This window comes from Corvus cornix, chromosome 1, assembly GCF_000738735.6.
Source record: "Corvus cornix cornix isolate S_Up_H32 chromosome 1, ASM73873v5, whole genome shotgun sequence".
Lineage (NCBI taxonomy): Eukaryota > Metazoa > Chordata > Aves > Passeriformes > Corvidae > Corvus > Corvus cornix.
The window spans coordinates 78,302,551-78,319,126 of record NC_046332.1 but is presented as its reverse complement, the minus strand read 5'-3'; the positions used below and the strand labels follow the sequence as shown (position 1 = coordinate 78,319,126).

The window sequence follows — 16,576 nt, the reverse complement described above, 5'->3', positions numbered from 1 at the left end:
GCCAAGAACCTTTACACTTTGGTTCAAAAGAGGATTAAATTTAATTTGAAGTGTTACATGAAGAAAGGTTTTCTAAAATAAAATTTTCAGAAAACAATCCCTTGAAACTATATCTAAAATGACCAATTCATTAGAAGCTACTTACAAACCAGAAGGCAAGCTGTTGATGGTGATGCCAAACATATACTGAGTGATTTCTACAAGGAGAAGATCAAACAAAGCTGAGAGCATCCAAGCGCCCAATAAAAAAGACTGGAAAAAAAAGGTTAATTTGAATCAATTCAACAGTTTGAAAAGAAGGTTTTAATATAGCCCTAAATATAAGAAAAAATAAGAAAACCTCTACACTAGTTCAATTAAGACTAATTGAAGCTTTAACACAATGTAATTCTAGGTCTACTTGTCTAAATACTGAAGAATGAAGTGTAAGATTGTTTCCAAAATTAAATTCCATGGGTCTGATACCTTACAACTGATATAGCTGCAAACAGTAATTAGAATAATCCACTGACTGCAAGATATTATCAATATAAATTTAGATTTATGAAAACCAAATTATCTTTAAAATCCTTTAACATATATATCTATGCAACATGCTAGAAATAAAACTGCAGTATTCATCTAAGAGTACAGGACTAAACTGTACAGAAAAGTTTCTATTAAAAAAAACCCTCAAAACTGGAACTTACTGAAAATTTTCTGCTGCCATATCTTCTTTCAAATATTCTAAAGTTGTAAATGAGCAGACTGCTGCAGAATGTGTCTTTCAAATCAAGACATATTGTTCTTCCACATACAAGTCTCCAAATCTGGAAGGTTAATGATCATCATGTTAAGCCTCTCTTCCTTCAAGGAAACTCTTTACAGAATTTGTGCTCAGAGGGAATGCAATACTGGAGTCAGATAACAGAAACGCAGCATAGTTAAGGAAGGAAATACAGAGAGTAGAATGTTATGGAGAGTTCAAGAAGTCCCTTTAAAACTAAAATATTTTCAAGGCAGATGTCTAACTGTTAAAATAAACAATTGAAATTAACTCAAATGCACTTTCATGTTCTTTTACATTTACAAATAAAAATGTAAATCACAACCCTAGTGAATTTAGAATTATAAAAAATATTTTTGAAGCAACCTCTAGATACAAACTAGTACAGTGTAACTGTTCTAAGAAAGTCTAATCTGACCAGCTTGCTCAGGGCCATGTCAAGGTAAGTCTTGAACACCTCTAAGGATGGAAACTGCTCCTCTGTTCCATCAGTCTCACAGTGAAAACCTTTTTCTTTAAATGGAATTTCTAGTATTTCAATTCATGCCCATTGCCTCTTGTCCTTTCACTGGGCCTGGCTCCGTCTTTTTTGCTCCCTCACATTAGGTATTTACACACACTGGTAAGATCGATCCTAAATCTTCTCTTCTCCAGGCTAAACAACCCCAGCTCTCTCAGCCTCTCCTCATACACCAAATCCTCCAGCCCCTGATCAGCCCGGTGGCCCTCCACTGGACTCTCTGCAACATGTCAAGGTTAATTTTGTACTCAGGAGCCCAGCACAAGGGACAGATGTAGTCTCACTGAGACTGAGTAAAGATGGTCACCATCCAGACCTCCTTGTGAGGCTCTCCCTAATGCAGCCCAGGATGCTGTTGGGCATCTTAGTCACAATGCTGCATTGCTGGTTCATGTTCAACTTAAGCCTTCATGAGGACCCTCAGGGCCTTTTCTGTAAAAGTGATTTCCAGCTGCTCAGCCCACAGCTTGTACTGCTGCATGATGTTATCCCTCTCTGATGCAGGAGTTTGCATTTGCCTTTGCTGAACTAAGGTTCCTATTGACCCTTTTCTCCCCCTCTAAATGGCTGCAGAACTAAAAGGTATAACAACTACAAATCCAAGTTTTACATCACCTGCAGGCTTGCTGAGAGAATGCCATGTCCTGCTGTCCAAGTTATGAATGAATACACTAAACAGTACTGGCCCCAATCCATTTCACTCACCATTCTTACTATCCCATGTCAACATGCCCAATTTTAAATCCTAGCCTGAGTACCACCCCTCCTGAAGTCGAGACTGGCAGGGCTATGACCTTGCAGCTGAGTATTTCCGGACACACACTAACTGAACAGCCCTCACACAGACCATGAAAGGCTTCTAGCCTTACTGCTCTTTGCTTTAGCCAGCTTAAAAAATACATAGATATGATATAATGAAGATCTTTCACACACGGCATCTTCACTGCTCTTGAGGGTTCTCTGTATGGGGAGAACGACCTTTTAGTTTTGGACAGCACGTATTTTGCCTTCCAAATCAAATGTACTCTTCTTCAACTGTTCACTTTAATTCCTGTGCTCTCTACCAGCTTTAAGAAGCGTTAAAATCCAACATCCAAAATGTTTGTTCAGCCCTTGAAAAAATTCTTTCCATTAAACACATCCTTGCAGGTGAAATTATTCTAAACAAATTTTCTTTTAAGAGTTCTCATTTGGATATTAGCACCAGACAGGAGTTAAACAATCTGCTTTCTCTGATCTCAGAGGTACTCAGTGATATAGTATATAGCTTACTCCAAAGGCTATGGCAGTAAGTGAAACAATCTCATGAAATAAAAAATCCAAACTCACAAATTCTCCAAAGCACCACAATAAAAGTGTTGTAGCTTTTACTGATACTTGCAAGTGTTTATGGTTAAGATACAGTAGAGATGATTTCTTTGAATAAAACACAGCCACTACTGTTTTTCAGCAGATCAAGCATATGGAAAGGGAGGATTTTTCTAAAGACAAATTGCAAAACAAACAAACAAATCCCAAACCCTCACAATTCCCATTTAAAACTTGAATAGTTTCTCAGACTTTTTCATTCCCCTCTCCAGCCACACGACTATAACATTTTTAAAATGCAGACATAATTTATGTATTTTCACTGCACAGCATCAGCAAGACACTTGAAAAATATGAGTAGTGCTCTTGCAGAGTTGTAATTTATTATTACAATAAAGCTCTTGTTCTTGACAAGAAAGATTAGAGAAAGTGCAATAGCACAGAGTATCACTAGTTAGGTCTAATAATCTTTTAAAGCTTATAGGCTACAACCGACATCCTCAAAGACATTAATTTGACTACATACCTTCTGTTTGATGCAATTGTAAAATCTGTGGTGTATGATAAACACAGAGGCATTTGCTGACCCTTCTCTATTGAGCAGTAGTTTGCCACTTCCAAAAATTAAAAACATCCCAAAACAAATACCCACAGAACTTATCTAATCACTTTTAAGTGCATTATTTCAACATTTAAAGCTGATACTACAGGATCGTTAATTAAACTTAAAATAAAACCTTACAAGATACAATACCTAAAAGATAGAGTATCTTAGTTTGAAACAGGAATGAATAAGAAATTAACCAATTCAGCCGATTGCTGAAGAGCATGACAAACTCCCCCATCAACTGAAATTTTCAAATTAGAAGCAGCAGTTCTATTCAACAGGCAAAGTTTAGTTTTCCACAACTAACTACAACAGAAGTTACAGAATGAAAGTTACAGCCTCCATTGTTAAAATAAATCATTTATCATCAGCATGCCTAATCAAAAGAGCCCTCTTCAGCCTCAAAAGTTAAGCACAATAAGATACTGACAGTCATATCAAAATACTTGAATTATTAAATGGGTTAAATCACACTTCATTCATAGCAAGTTTCCAAATGCCAGTGCCTGAAAGAAAAAAAATTACAAAAACCAAGTAAGTTCCCAGACAAGACAAAGAAGTGGAAAGCTATGTTGATTGTTTCAGATCAGTTTTTCTCACATTTTCCAAAAAGTAGCATACCGGGGTGGCATTAAAAAGGGTAAGAACAAGCTGGTCTACAGCAGTTCTTTACCTGTTCTTACAGTACAAAGGGAAAGAACCAGAGGACCAACAGACTGTGGGGGAAAATTGCATAGAAGATCACAGTTTGCAGTCTCTTTTCACACAAAGTGAACAGACTCTTACCTGAAAATCCTCTTTTACAGCTTGTAGGTTATACGCAAAGAACTTCTGATAATGCTGGAAGAGCAGAGTCAATAGAATCGAGATGGCACTTGGGACTAGTAACAAACTCTTTGACAAAGGCGCTTTATCTTAAAGACAAAACAAACAAACCATTTTAGAGAAAAGTCTTTCACATTCAAGAAGTGACATATTTAAACAGGTGACTGGAAGACATAATAGCAGTGACACCATCTTGACTTTTTAGCTCAACAACTTCGCAAGTTTTCAAAAACTTGCATATAGATAGGAAGAACACACTAACCAAATGAAATGTTTAGAGATATTAATGACAGTTAAATATTAACCAGACATTTTGTTTCCAACATTGTTTCATGAAATTGTTTGGCTACAATTAAACCTAAGTTCTCTGCACCTATAGAGGTCAGGTCCTCCTATGCTGCCCTGCTAAGTCTCAATCACATTTCAGGAAATAAAATCAGCATTCTTTTTTCTAGCAAAATATACATGCACATCTAGTTAAAACAAATACTTCTGTTTCCTTTGCATTAGGGATTAAGATTAGCTTTTTCTTAGGGGCTATGAAGCAGGAACCAGCTGAATAAATGTCCTGAATAAATTGACTTTCTTTCCACTACACTTAGATCCACCATTCAAGGGAGATTTACATGATACTCATCTTCCTTCCATTCAATCATTACAATTATTCATAAAGAAATTACTAGAATCAGGATGTTTGTGAAATCAGAACTTCTTTCCTTCTAGGAGCATGACTTTCAGAAAGGACACTCGGAAGAAAGCAAGCAAAGAACAGAGAAATCTGCAATACACATCTTACATTTACTAAAAATTGCCAAGTAGAACATCCAGCAGGAGCGTACCCAGCAACTCACCCTAACCTGTCGGCGCAGTTGATGCAATAAAACACAAACTCTTGCGCAATTCAAGCCAATACAGAGACTCTGAAATATTATTTATTCTATGACTTTTCTCCTTTTCAGACATGCAACCTGAATCACATATACTTCCTTTCCAAACACCTCAGCTATGGCACAGAATCCATTCATTTTCAGCCAACTACTTTTGCAGGGTATTACAAAATCTGTAGCTCTGTTGTCATTCTAAATATAATAAAAGGAGCAATGAGATTACTTTAAAAGTATTAATGGAAGTAAAGAGCAGGAACACAGCAGGAAGAAAACTGCATGAAACAGCATAATAAAATAAACATTTACTACCTGTCCAGATTAAAGTGACTACCATGAATGATTTTTTCAACATCTGCAGCACACTAGAACAGTGAACTGCTGTGGTGGCCGGTGAACACACATTACAAGGGACAGAGAGTTTTCAGTAAGACAAGTCCCTAGTACCACAAGAACCACTTTATGTTAGGGTGACCAAAAAGTCTTCTCCCAGGATGCAGTGTTCTGTTAATTCAGTTTGAATTCCCCGGTTGGCTGTCAGCTCTACCCCCCCTCGTCACTCCCCCAGAGTTTCCCATTGGCCCCCGTTCCCTGGTCCCGCCTTTTCCCCGCCCCCGCATAAAACTGTGAGCTGCGGGATCATGTTGGTGTTTGCCTCTGCACCCTTCGCCAGTGTGGCAGCAATAAATGCTCCTGGCGGAACGCACACAAATGCCCTTCTGGACTCTTTGCTACCGACTGTAACACTGAACGCACCCGTGCGGCTGTGGGGGCACGCGGGACCCCACGGAGCCGGGCAGGGACGGTATTAAACTGCTAGAAAAAACAGATGGTAATAGGCATGAAAGACGAGATTTTAATTATGGCACAATCCCACTGCCATCGAAAATATGGTTCTTGCTACATAGTTTAGGCATGATCCTCATCCAAGTATTAACTGATGACATCAAGAAAGACTTTGATGGGCACTGTTAGCTGTTCACCACCTTGAAGTCTGCAGTCTTCTGATGTTCACCATGTGAAGAAAACATCTTCTTTGTGGACTATAATGAAAACTTACACTTAAAACTCCTAATTCAGTCCACACCCATACTTTTTGAGTTCATTATTTAAACATGCAGTTTCCATTTAAGCAAGTATGGCCTTAAAGAACTATTCTTTTAGAGAAATTAGGCAGTGACTTGGATTGACACAGGTTGATGTTACGCTGCTGAATATAAGCTCTACTTTAATGATTGTATGAGACACCCAGGCAGAAAGTCTGGCTGATTCTTTTTTTTAATCCAAGAAAACTGTCCACCTTTCAATCTAATATCTTTCTTTGGGGTTTTTTTTGCTCTCCAAAAATAAAGTCTATATTCTTTAGACATCCATTTTTTAAATTATTCATTCTTCTGATTCAGTTGGGCTTTTCAAAACAATCTGAAGCCATCAGAGTACTGTAGAACACTGGGGGAAAAAAGAAGCTGGAGCTTCTTGAAAGCTACTATGCAGACAATGTGCACACACGTTCATTTGAAACCTCAAGCAATACTCCCTCAGTTAACTTAGTTAAATTAACATTTCTTAATGTGAAATGGTCAATTTTATAATCAGGATACAGATTTTTGATTTGAAAGTACAGCCTAATTCAGCAGAATTGTAGTAGTCACAACAGTAAACATTTCTGAAACAAAGTCTGATAAAATTGTTATTTTACTATCGAATGCATTTACTTTATTTCATTAATTTTAAGAAATTTTCTTAAGAACTCATTAATCCTATAATACTTTTTACATAAGGGTCACATTACCACAAAAAACCATGACAATAAAATCTCCAGATATCCCACTCTGTGTTTTTCTATACAGGTTTAAATGTAGATTTTACTGCATTTTTTATTATTAGATCATTTTTACATTACAGGTAATATACACTTTAAATACTTTATCCTATCAAGTTAATTCCTAATCTGAATGCATTCAAAAATAACCAACAGAACCTTATCTGTGTTCTCCAAAAGTGTGAACACACATTTTTATTAAGACCTGCTTTTAGCCTAGACACTTTAAACCTTGATATAGAGGAAAAGTACTTATTACTAGACATGTGATCAAGTGAAAAAGCACAGAAGCAACTAACCCATGAATCTGACAGTCACCCACAGGGAACATCACGTGAGTAACGGAAACTTCCACTCTCCAGCTTCTCATAATGTCATCATAGTTGAGAAATTTATTCTTGTCCGCTGAACTTGAAAAATATAATAATGCATCCTCTGAAAATCTTTTTCCAAGTGTTTCACTGCACAGTGTAGCAGTTTGCTTTATCCCTCAACAGGATATAGATCCTTCTCAAGGACTGCTGCGAGGCTGCAGGGAAGGAGCAACCTTCCCTCTGTTGTGGAATGTCTCAACCATGTCAGACCAAAAATGACTAACAATCCCAGATTTCGCACAATCGGGCATTCTGACATTCAAGTCAAGTTCCTTACTTACAACGCAAAGGTAAAATTTAGAAAGCAAAGTTCTAATCCAATGAATGTGCAACCATGTGTGAGATGGAAACATGTACCACCAACCTACCAGTCTGCTGGCAGCACCAATGCAAATGTGCACAAGAAGGAGAAAACGCAGTGTTTTTATACCACACAGAAAGAAGAATAAAAGGATAAACATTAATTTTGACCCTGAAAGTTAAAATATATCAAATACTGTCTTCAAAGGTCTTGAAATAAATTTGCAATCCCAAACTACTCCTTGAGTGGCATTTCTTTCAAACAACAGGCAGTACTGGTGCTGCAACACATCTACTGAGCATCCACCTCAGTACACAGAGAAATTTCTTTAATAATGAGCAGAATATGCCCATGCTATGATGAAGAGCAAGGAATTAACTTCCACTACAGACCTTTGCTTCTTCCTGGTGCAATGGAAAAGTTTCCCCCCAAAACTGCCCTCATAATCTCATGGACAAGTGTCCCAACCTTCATGCTACCAACTGTGCAATGTGAAGCTGATCCTAAAATGCCATAAATGAGAAAACCACTTCTAAGTCTGAACATTCCACCCCTGCACTTATTACAAAGCCCACAGATCCTCTTCTTCCACAACTTACTATTCTTCTGGCCGCCAGTACCACTTTTAAAGTACAGAGAATGAAGGATACAAGCGTCCATCTGTAACAAACAGAGGGGGAGGTTTATGGCACAACTGCTTGAATTGCAGCTTCAGAAGCCACTGCTGCGCTAATGACAAGAATGAGAAAGCTACAGCAACAGCTACAGTTTTCAAAAGGATTTCCTGTCTCTGCCTGTTCACTACTCACAGGTGAAGAGACAGCAGATGGGCATGCCAAAACAGGCAGCCAGACCAAGCTACTGTTGCAGAAGAGCTCTTGTGGGAAGACTTCACCCCTGGACTGCTATTCCAGGCTCCAGACTCAAGTGTTGACTTGGGAGAAGCTCTCATTGCCAGTTGATGTGATGAGCCAGCTGATGAGCAGTGGCTGCAAAAGCTCAAGTTAGCTCAGGGCAATTTCTGTGGGGATCCCCACTGAGCTTACACCACAGCTGCAGACAAAATATGCTGTGTAACAGCTCTTTTATTCCACTATCATCCGCAACTTTCCCAAACCCAGCTGCTATAAGGCAGGCACATCACTTTCAAACACAGTTAACTGCTGGGGGCTACTACAATGGCACGAAATACCCACAAACCATTTTTTAAATGTTGATACTCAAGATCTGTGAATCTTTTAGATCATAACTGATACACATCTGAATGCACAGTACTTCCCAAATGCACTTACGGAATCTGCATTTTGGGTGGTTGTTTTTCCTGCATTAAACCATCATGCAGATATTAATCTATTGTATTCCAAGACCTGTCCAAGATGCTGCAGCAGGCTCACCAATCAGCAGTAATGTTTGATTGCAAGTGAAAACAGTAAGAGTATCACTGCAGGAACAGTTTTTCACCAAATGCTTCTAAATTTAGTATTAAGTAAGTCAATAAAGTAACCTGTGATCATGCTTTAAATCTATTTTTTAAAGGCACAGGTAAGACTGTAATCAAACCACTTACCTACACATTTACTGTTTAGAAAACTGCTAGATATAGCCTAGGTCACAAACTATTAAAAAAAAAAAAAAAAAAAAGGAGATACAAAAAAAAAAAAAAAAAAGCCTTTGTTTCTAAAAGCAACACTTGAAATAGAAACTGAATCAGGTTGAAAGTAACAAAAATATTCACCCCACTGAGCAGAATTTTCTTCCTTCCAACCAGACCCATGTTACCACACTACTTTTAGTATACACTGTCAGAAATACGAGGTATGGCTACACTGCAAGACCATGTGGAGATCCCCACACAAGCTTGAAACGAAATGAGCTAGTTCTGCAGAAGCAGAATAGCCACAGTTTTGTGGCCTTCAATGCTGTGCTGCTCCCAGGACTCAAGCTAACCAGGCTGCACTGTGGAATGCTGATGTACAAGCTAATTTGCTTTCCCATATAGTACTGTACTGCATAATATTGTTATGCACAGAAGCCTTATGTATTCAATACATGCTTCATTTTTCCTTCAGTCATACCACAAAGCATCAATTTACATAGATTTATTATTTTCCTCGGCACAACAAAATTCAGTCCTGCCAGTTATGCAAGCAGAGGAGCACAGAGATCCCTTCTTGCCTTGAGGACTTTTAACAAATTGCTAGCACTGCACTACAAGGTTCACAGAGAGGTAAAAGCCTAAGCTGCATGAGCGAGTTCAAAGGATTCTACTCCCTACTACTACAAGAAGTAGCTTGTGTGCAGAAGTCAAAGATTTTCCAGATGTAACAAGTGTATATGCTTTAAAACATGGACTCAAATTTTTCCTTAATAAAGACTAACTCTTAACAGGCTTTCCTACTTCACTCCTGTGCAGTACATAAACAGCAATGAAGAGTATTGGGAGGGGATATTACAATGTATGCAGAAAGGTTTGGTGTTGGTCTAACTGGTTTAAAGCGTTGGTAAGGCCTTTGTGTCTTACAATGGAAAGCCTTCCTGTGTACCATACTTCACTCCTGGGATGCAGCCTCTTGGCAAACTAAGCAGCACTACAGTAAAGCAAACAGCCAGGCCATTCACACACTCATGTGAGCCTTTGCAGAACTGCTGAAGTGTTTCAGCAGCATTGTCCATGGGACTGAAGCTGCCAGCAGACTGCAACACAAGCAACCAGCCTGGGTCTGGCACCACAGCCCACCTCTCAAGCACCCCTAAAGCCAGGTGCTGGCAGGATGCCCCCTGAACACACTGCAATGCTCCTTGACAAGTCAGCTCAACTCGGTTAGTGTTCTGATAAGCCATTGCATGTGTTTGTGCTGGGTCTCCTACTAGTACCCAGAGTCCCCAGCTCTTTTTTCCAGAGCACACCAGCTCCTCCAGTATTGCAGATAACAGAAACAGTTTCCACAGCAAGGGCAAACTGTCTATGTCCTTTTAAAAGGTGGTGTTCTTTGTTTCCTGGCTTCCCTATCTCATAGTTGTACCATGTACCAGGTATGTTTATTTTTATTTACATCTCCTCATCCAAGCATTGTAGATGTTAATCAGTCTGTCGGAGATGGCACAGCAGGCTGCAGGAGCCTTCAGTGTGACCTGGCACGATCATTCTTATTGCTGCTGAATCAGGTGTCCACTTATTTTATCCAGGGTCACTGATACAGGTCCCATTATCCACCGACACTGCCTTCTGCTAGAGGTTACTGCTCCCAAGCCCAGGGGCAGAACACACACGTATAGTTCCCTGGTGCCACATCAGACACTGATTCACTAACTACCTGAACCATCAGATTCTGTGCAGCAGCGATGGAATCCCACACACCTGCTGCTACTGCAGCAACTTCTGCTACACAGAAACGAAAGTCTGAGGGCACAGGGACACCTTAAACTGCTACAGCTGTGCCCTAGGTGAGCATATGTCACTGCCACCTAAATCCACGCCTCTACTGGAGTTTGTCAGTGTACCTGTACCAGCCAAGTCTTATTGTAAAAATCCATTTTAGGTCAGCTGGTGAGTTCAGTAAGAACGGATGTTGTATCCGTTTTTGAGAAGAAAAAAAAGTACATTTGGTATGAAGCTGTGTCAGGGAAGGTTTAGGTTAGAAAGGTTCTTTACCCAGAGAGTGATCAGGCACTGGAACAGGCTCCCCAGGGAAGTGGTCACAGCACCAGCCTGCCAGACTTCAAGAAGCATTTGGACAATGTTCTCAGGAACATTGTGTGATTCTTGGGCTGTCCTGTGCAGGGCCAGAATTTGGACTTGATAATCCTTTTGGGTCTTTTCCAGATCAGGATATTCTATGATTCCATGATACTCTTTTTGCAGATTGACATACTGTCTAGGCTTTTTCCCTACCACAAATATGTTTCTTATGACAAACATTTCCCACTCATCCTTCTGATGGACCTATCCTGGAAAAACTTGTAAATACTGACTGTCACTTTCCACCCATTCAGTCAAACAAGGATACTTTTCCCCCTACATTCTTTCTCATAGAATTATACCCAGATACGTGCCATTGAAAAGTCCCTCTACAATATCTATTGGGGAGTATGGGGAGGGATAAAAAATCAGGAGCTGTGAATCAAGGTACAGTATTATCAGCTCCATCTGAAGAAACACTCTTCCCTTCTTTGGATTCCTCATACAAAATGCAGCTACAACACTCCTTAAATGCCAGAATTATTCCCCCCTAGTCAGAGGGTGCTATCACCCAAACTTGGATTTCACAGAAACATAGAATCAACTAAGCTGGAAAAGACTTCTGAGATCATCAAGTCCAACCTGTGACCAAACACCATCTTGTCAACTAGACCATGGCTCTGAGTGCCACATCCAGTCTTTTCTTAAACACCTCCAGGGATGGTGATTCCACCACCTTCCTGGGCAGCCCACTCCAATATCTAATCACCCTTTCTGTGAAGAAATTCCTCCCAATGTCCAACCTGAACCTCCCCTGGTGCAGCTTGAGGCCAAGTCCTCTCGTCTTGTCCTGTCGCTGGTTACCTGGGAGAGGAGGCTGACCCCGACTTTGCTTCCTTTCAGGTACTTGTAAGGACTGATCAGATCACTCCTCAACCTCCTTTTCTCCAGGCTAAACAACCCCAGCTCCCTCAGCCGCTCCTCACAGGACATGCATTTAGATGTTTCATCAGCTCCACTGCCCTTCCCTGGACATGCTATAGCACCCCAACGTCCTTCCTAAATTGAGGGTCACAGAACTGGACACAGTGCCCGAGGTGTGGCCTCATCAGTGCTGAGTACAGGGGGACAATCACTACCCTGGTCCTGCTGGCCACACTATTGTTGATACAGGCCAGGATGCCACTGGCCTTCTTGGCCACCTGGGCTCACTGTTGACTCATGTTCAGCTGGCTGTCAACCAGCACCACGTCGTTTGCCTCCGGGCAGTTTTCCAGCCACTCTTCTCCAGATCTGTAGTGCTGCCTGGGGCAGTTGTGACCCAAGTGCAGCACCCGGCACCTGCCCTTTTGAATCTCATACTGTTGGGTCTTGGACCGTTGATCCAGCCTGTTCAGTACCTCTGCAGAGCCTTCCTGCCGTCCAGCAGACGGACACTCCCACCCATCTTGTATGGAGCACGCAATTAGTCAGCAAAGCTTTGACTTATCATTTGTCCTCGCCTGCTCTTAGGACTGTAGCGCCCAAGTCCACACCGCAGCCAGGTCAGTTCCCCACTGCTGCTTCCAGACGCTGCAGATTCTGTGTCCTGTAAACAAGCTCAGAGCCAACCCTCGATACCTGTGAAGTCAGTTCAGGTAGCACCAGGACATGAAATTATTTACATGTGCTGCGTGTAAAAAAAAATAAAGCTAAACAGAGCTGGAAGCACGTTAGTCCTTACGTTTGCCTTATCAATAAACTGGTTATAAAAAATAAGTTTGAATTCACATTAAGAAAAGAGGGTTTTTGCTCTTTCTGATACGTATCTTGGCATGGAGGTCTATATCGATGTATGCAGATACATACATACATACATACATACACACAGAGACACACACGAACATACAGACACATACACATAGGCAGACACATACACGCAGACACATACACAGACACACCCGCGGCTCCTCCCGCCGTCACGTAGTTTAAAAGTCCAGCCAAGAGGGGACCGAAGCCAGCGGCTCCCCCGGAGCTGGCGGCGGCAGCGCCGCCCGGGCTCCCACCCTTGGCCGCCGCCCTCCCCGGACCGCGGCGCGGCCGGTACTCACAGAACCCGTTGGAGCCGGTGCTGGTGAACATGGCAGCGGCCCGGCCCGGGCGGCGGGCACGGCTGGCGGAGCCCCCGCGGTCGGGCAGCCCCGAGGAGCCGCGGCGGGCCGGGGCCGGGGCTGGGGAGGGCTAAGGCGGCCGCGATGGGCCAAACGCCGCCGCCAGGAGACCGGGCGGCGCCCCCTGCCGGGCCCGCCGGGCGGGCGGCGGGGCGCGGGCGGCGCTTCGGTCTGCGTGTGTTATCTGTAATTACTGGGATCTTTATAAATGGAAAGGGCTTCTTTCCACTGCGTGTGGCAGAGCGCTGGAACAGGCTGCCCAGGGAGGGAGTGGGGTCTCTTTCTCTGGATACATTCAAAGCCCACCTGGGCACATTCCTGTGTCACCTGCTCCGGGTGACCTTGCCTTGGCAGGGGGATTGGACCAAATAATCTCCAGAAACCTCTTCCAGCCCTAACTGTTGTGTGATTTCGTGATTCAACACGATTTAAATTTTATATTTGTAAGTGCCTCGACGAAGCCTGACTCCTCACACTTTGGAAAACTCTGGCCCTAGAGGCTCACCGTAATTTGGGAGTCCAGGAGGTAATTGTCTCATTAGGAGCCGTGGGTAAGCTGTTATTACGGCTAACGGAGACAAAGTCAATAGACACAGCGGAGTCTGGAGAGCTTTTCAGGTGGCCAAATGAAGGTGCCTGCTTTGGAATCAAATTAGTTGCTCCTTAGGCTCCACCTAGGGACCGCATTGAACAGATCACCTCGAGCTCTAATGGCACATCAGACACCAGCTCTCTACCAGCATGATCGGCGCCCCATGTGAAGTGAGCCAAATTCCTGATTTCAGAAGAGATATGGTATGATAAGGCTGAAATTACTAGGGCACCAAATTTCACTGACATTTTAAAGTCCTTGTAGAAATCAGACTTTACTGGAATAAGTCACGCTAGGCATTCAAAAAGGTGACCGTGCTCTGCAGCACAAGGTGTGTGCGCTTTGTGTTTGTGTGGTGATGGAACTGTGGGCCTCAAAGTCACACTCAGCTTACTGCAGTACAAGACTGAAAACAAATGCCACCCCAGAACTGGAAAATGTGACTTGTCATCTAGGTAACAATTTTAAAGTAGGCAACCAATAGTAAAAGCTTTTTAGGTAAGTCATATATTTCTTATATTCCATATTTTTTAATACACCATTAAAAATGCATTTTAATATTTGCATTCAAATGCAACTTTTAACTAGCACTCAGAAATGCTGAGTTGCTGAATCTCTGTAAACATAATCTCTTAAACACTGCCAAGGCGACATAAAAAGACCTTATGCTTTGGTCCACAAAGACTTCAGCTAAGTTCAGCATATCAGCATGTATTTTTTAAATGGCCAATTTCCAAGAACTAACTTCAGAATTCTGTTGCTCACTTGTTCTCTCCGTACAAGGCCTGCATCAGGCAGGTAGGATTGGGATTCACAATCTGCTCACAGAGCAGGAGGTATGTCTAAACCAGCCAGGAGGGAGAGACAAAGGGATAGCACATTGGAAATCCTGGCTTATCCCAAGATGAGGTTCTTTCCTCTGAAAAGAATCTAAATTGGATTCACAGCATGAAACCCTTCATGTACTTTGTGTCTTTGGCTATAGACAACCAGCTTACTCTCTGCTGTTAAAGCACAGCTGGAAGAAATGATTTGCTACAGAAATTTTCCTTCTTTCTTTCAAATGCAAATGGCTCTGGCTGCTGTATGTTACATATGCAAACTCTGTCTTGCCAGTGCGCTGCTGAATGCCTGTAACCGCAGAAGTGACAGGCAGCCCTCATTTCTAAGGAAAGCGAAGGTAAATAAGGAGGTGCAAAGCCTGCAAGTCTTGCAGTAGTTCCAGCGTGAAACATTTTTGGGAAAAGCTTGGGTGCCTCACGAAGCTTTAGGGATATAATGAGGTACTCATGGTTTAATTAATTACCTTTTTGAACTTTTCTGACTAACCTCCACTTAAAGTAATTAAGCCTTTGTGTGGATCTGGCTTTACTATAGGTGAGGATAAAACCTGAAAACTTTTCCAGTATTGCCTGCGTAATAGGCTTAGGAATGTTGTTTCAGTGCTGAAGATTGCTTTTATTTCTTTTCACAGTCTCACAGAATTGAGTGACAGAAGAATCATTAATTTAGAAATTTACAGTCCTAAGAGCCAAGACCTAGTGTTTTTTCTAGTCTCTGTTTTGAAGATTTCCCTAGATTGATGTCCTATAAGGTAATCATATTAGAGGGATTCTCCTCTGCAACATCAGGCGCTGGAATTGGATTCAAGTCAGAATCACTGAACATACTAGAGACTTAGGCCTGTATTCCACTGAGTGAGGATGCATTTGGGCAAATATTTAAGGGCCATTTTGAAAGCAGCTCTGTGGACTTGTTATCATTGACAGATGAGCAAAGACAAATGAGTAGCAATAGCTGGCAAGCTTCTCCCTATAGCAAACCAAACACCTACAGATATGTCAATACTGCTGGAATACAGGGACGTGGCTCTCAATCTATCTGCCACTATCTTATTAATGTCTACAAATATATTACAGAGTCTATGAAACACCTGATGATAAACACATTGTTTTAAAAAAATTATTAAGTCAGTATTTCTGGGATTAGATCATATTTGATCCACTATGTATTTTTGAGAAAACTGCACACCCCTTGTAAATAGTTATAGTTTCACATATTGATTGAATAGTAGAGGAAATGTAGTTTTTGCCCTCAGATACAGTGCCAAGCAGAGAGGTATTTTTATCACAACACCATTGCTTTCAACTGGTAGTGTGTCATAAGAATTAAGCAAATTATTTGTATTGTTTAAGTATACAGTGTTGACTACTTTGGAGTTAAATGAAATCATCAGTCCTCATGCTTGCCTTGGAACATATCCCAGAATAGGAAGGCTAGCACTTATCTACTAATCTACTCAGAACAAGCTTAGAAGGCTTTGACACTGTACAAATGTCAGCTTGAATATCTCCCACTTGATTATTACATCTATTTGGTGGGGTCGGTTTGGTATGGTCAAAATAAAGTTATTTAAATTTTCTGCTCAAAAGAAAATCCCAGGAGACTGGAATTTAGATTTCTAACGATTTCCCAACATGATTAGGTTCTTTTCTTCTCTGAACTTGTGATGTTTCTGAAGCAACTCTTAATTACTAATTAATCTCCAACAGTCAGATGCTCCCCTGGCATATAGAATGAGGGATAGCAGCAGAGTAAAACAGGATGGAAATGTAACACCTCGCTCAGGAGTTTTCTGACTAAACTCAGTGCAAGTTAATGATTCTGCAGGTTAATTGTAAGTGGTCTATGTCTCTCTGACATCTAGGGTTTCCATGGCATTCATAGTAGCACCTGCAGTTATTACAA

At 41.4% G+C, this 16,576-nt stretch overlaps 1 protein-coding gene across 3 annotated transcripts in view; it reads right to left on the bottom strand.

Moving 5' to 3' along the window:
* Positions 1–13,284, bottom strand: part of UBAC2 (UBA domain containing 2) — an 89,578-nt gene extending 76,294 nt beyond the window's left edge. The window contains exons 1-4 of one of the 3 annotated variants that reach the window (XM_039560474.1): positions 13,177–13,284; positions 3,988–4,115; positions 690–809; positions 146–252 (exon numbers count right to left, since the gene is read on the bottom strand). In XM_039560474.1, the coding sequence (XP_039416408.1) occupies positions 146–252; positions 690–809; positions 3,988–4,115; positions 13,177–13,207 (386 nt within the window). In that variant the 5' untranslated portion in view covers positions 13,208–13,284. Of the gene's footprint in view, positions 1–145; positions 253–689; positions 810–3,987; positions 4,116–7,031; positions 7,051–13,176 lie in introns of those variants that run through there. The other 2 variants (XM_019282902.3, XM_039560577.1) reach the window with 2 other exon arrangements.
* Positions 13,285–16,576: the final 3,292 nt, after the last annotated feature.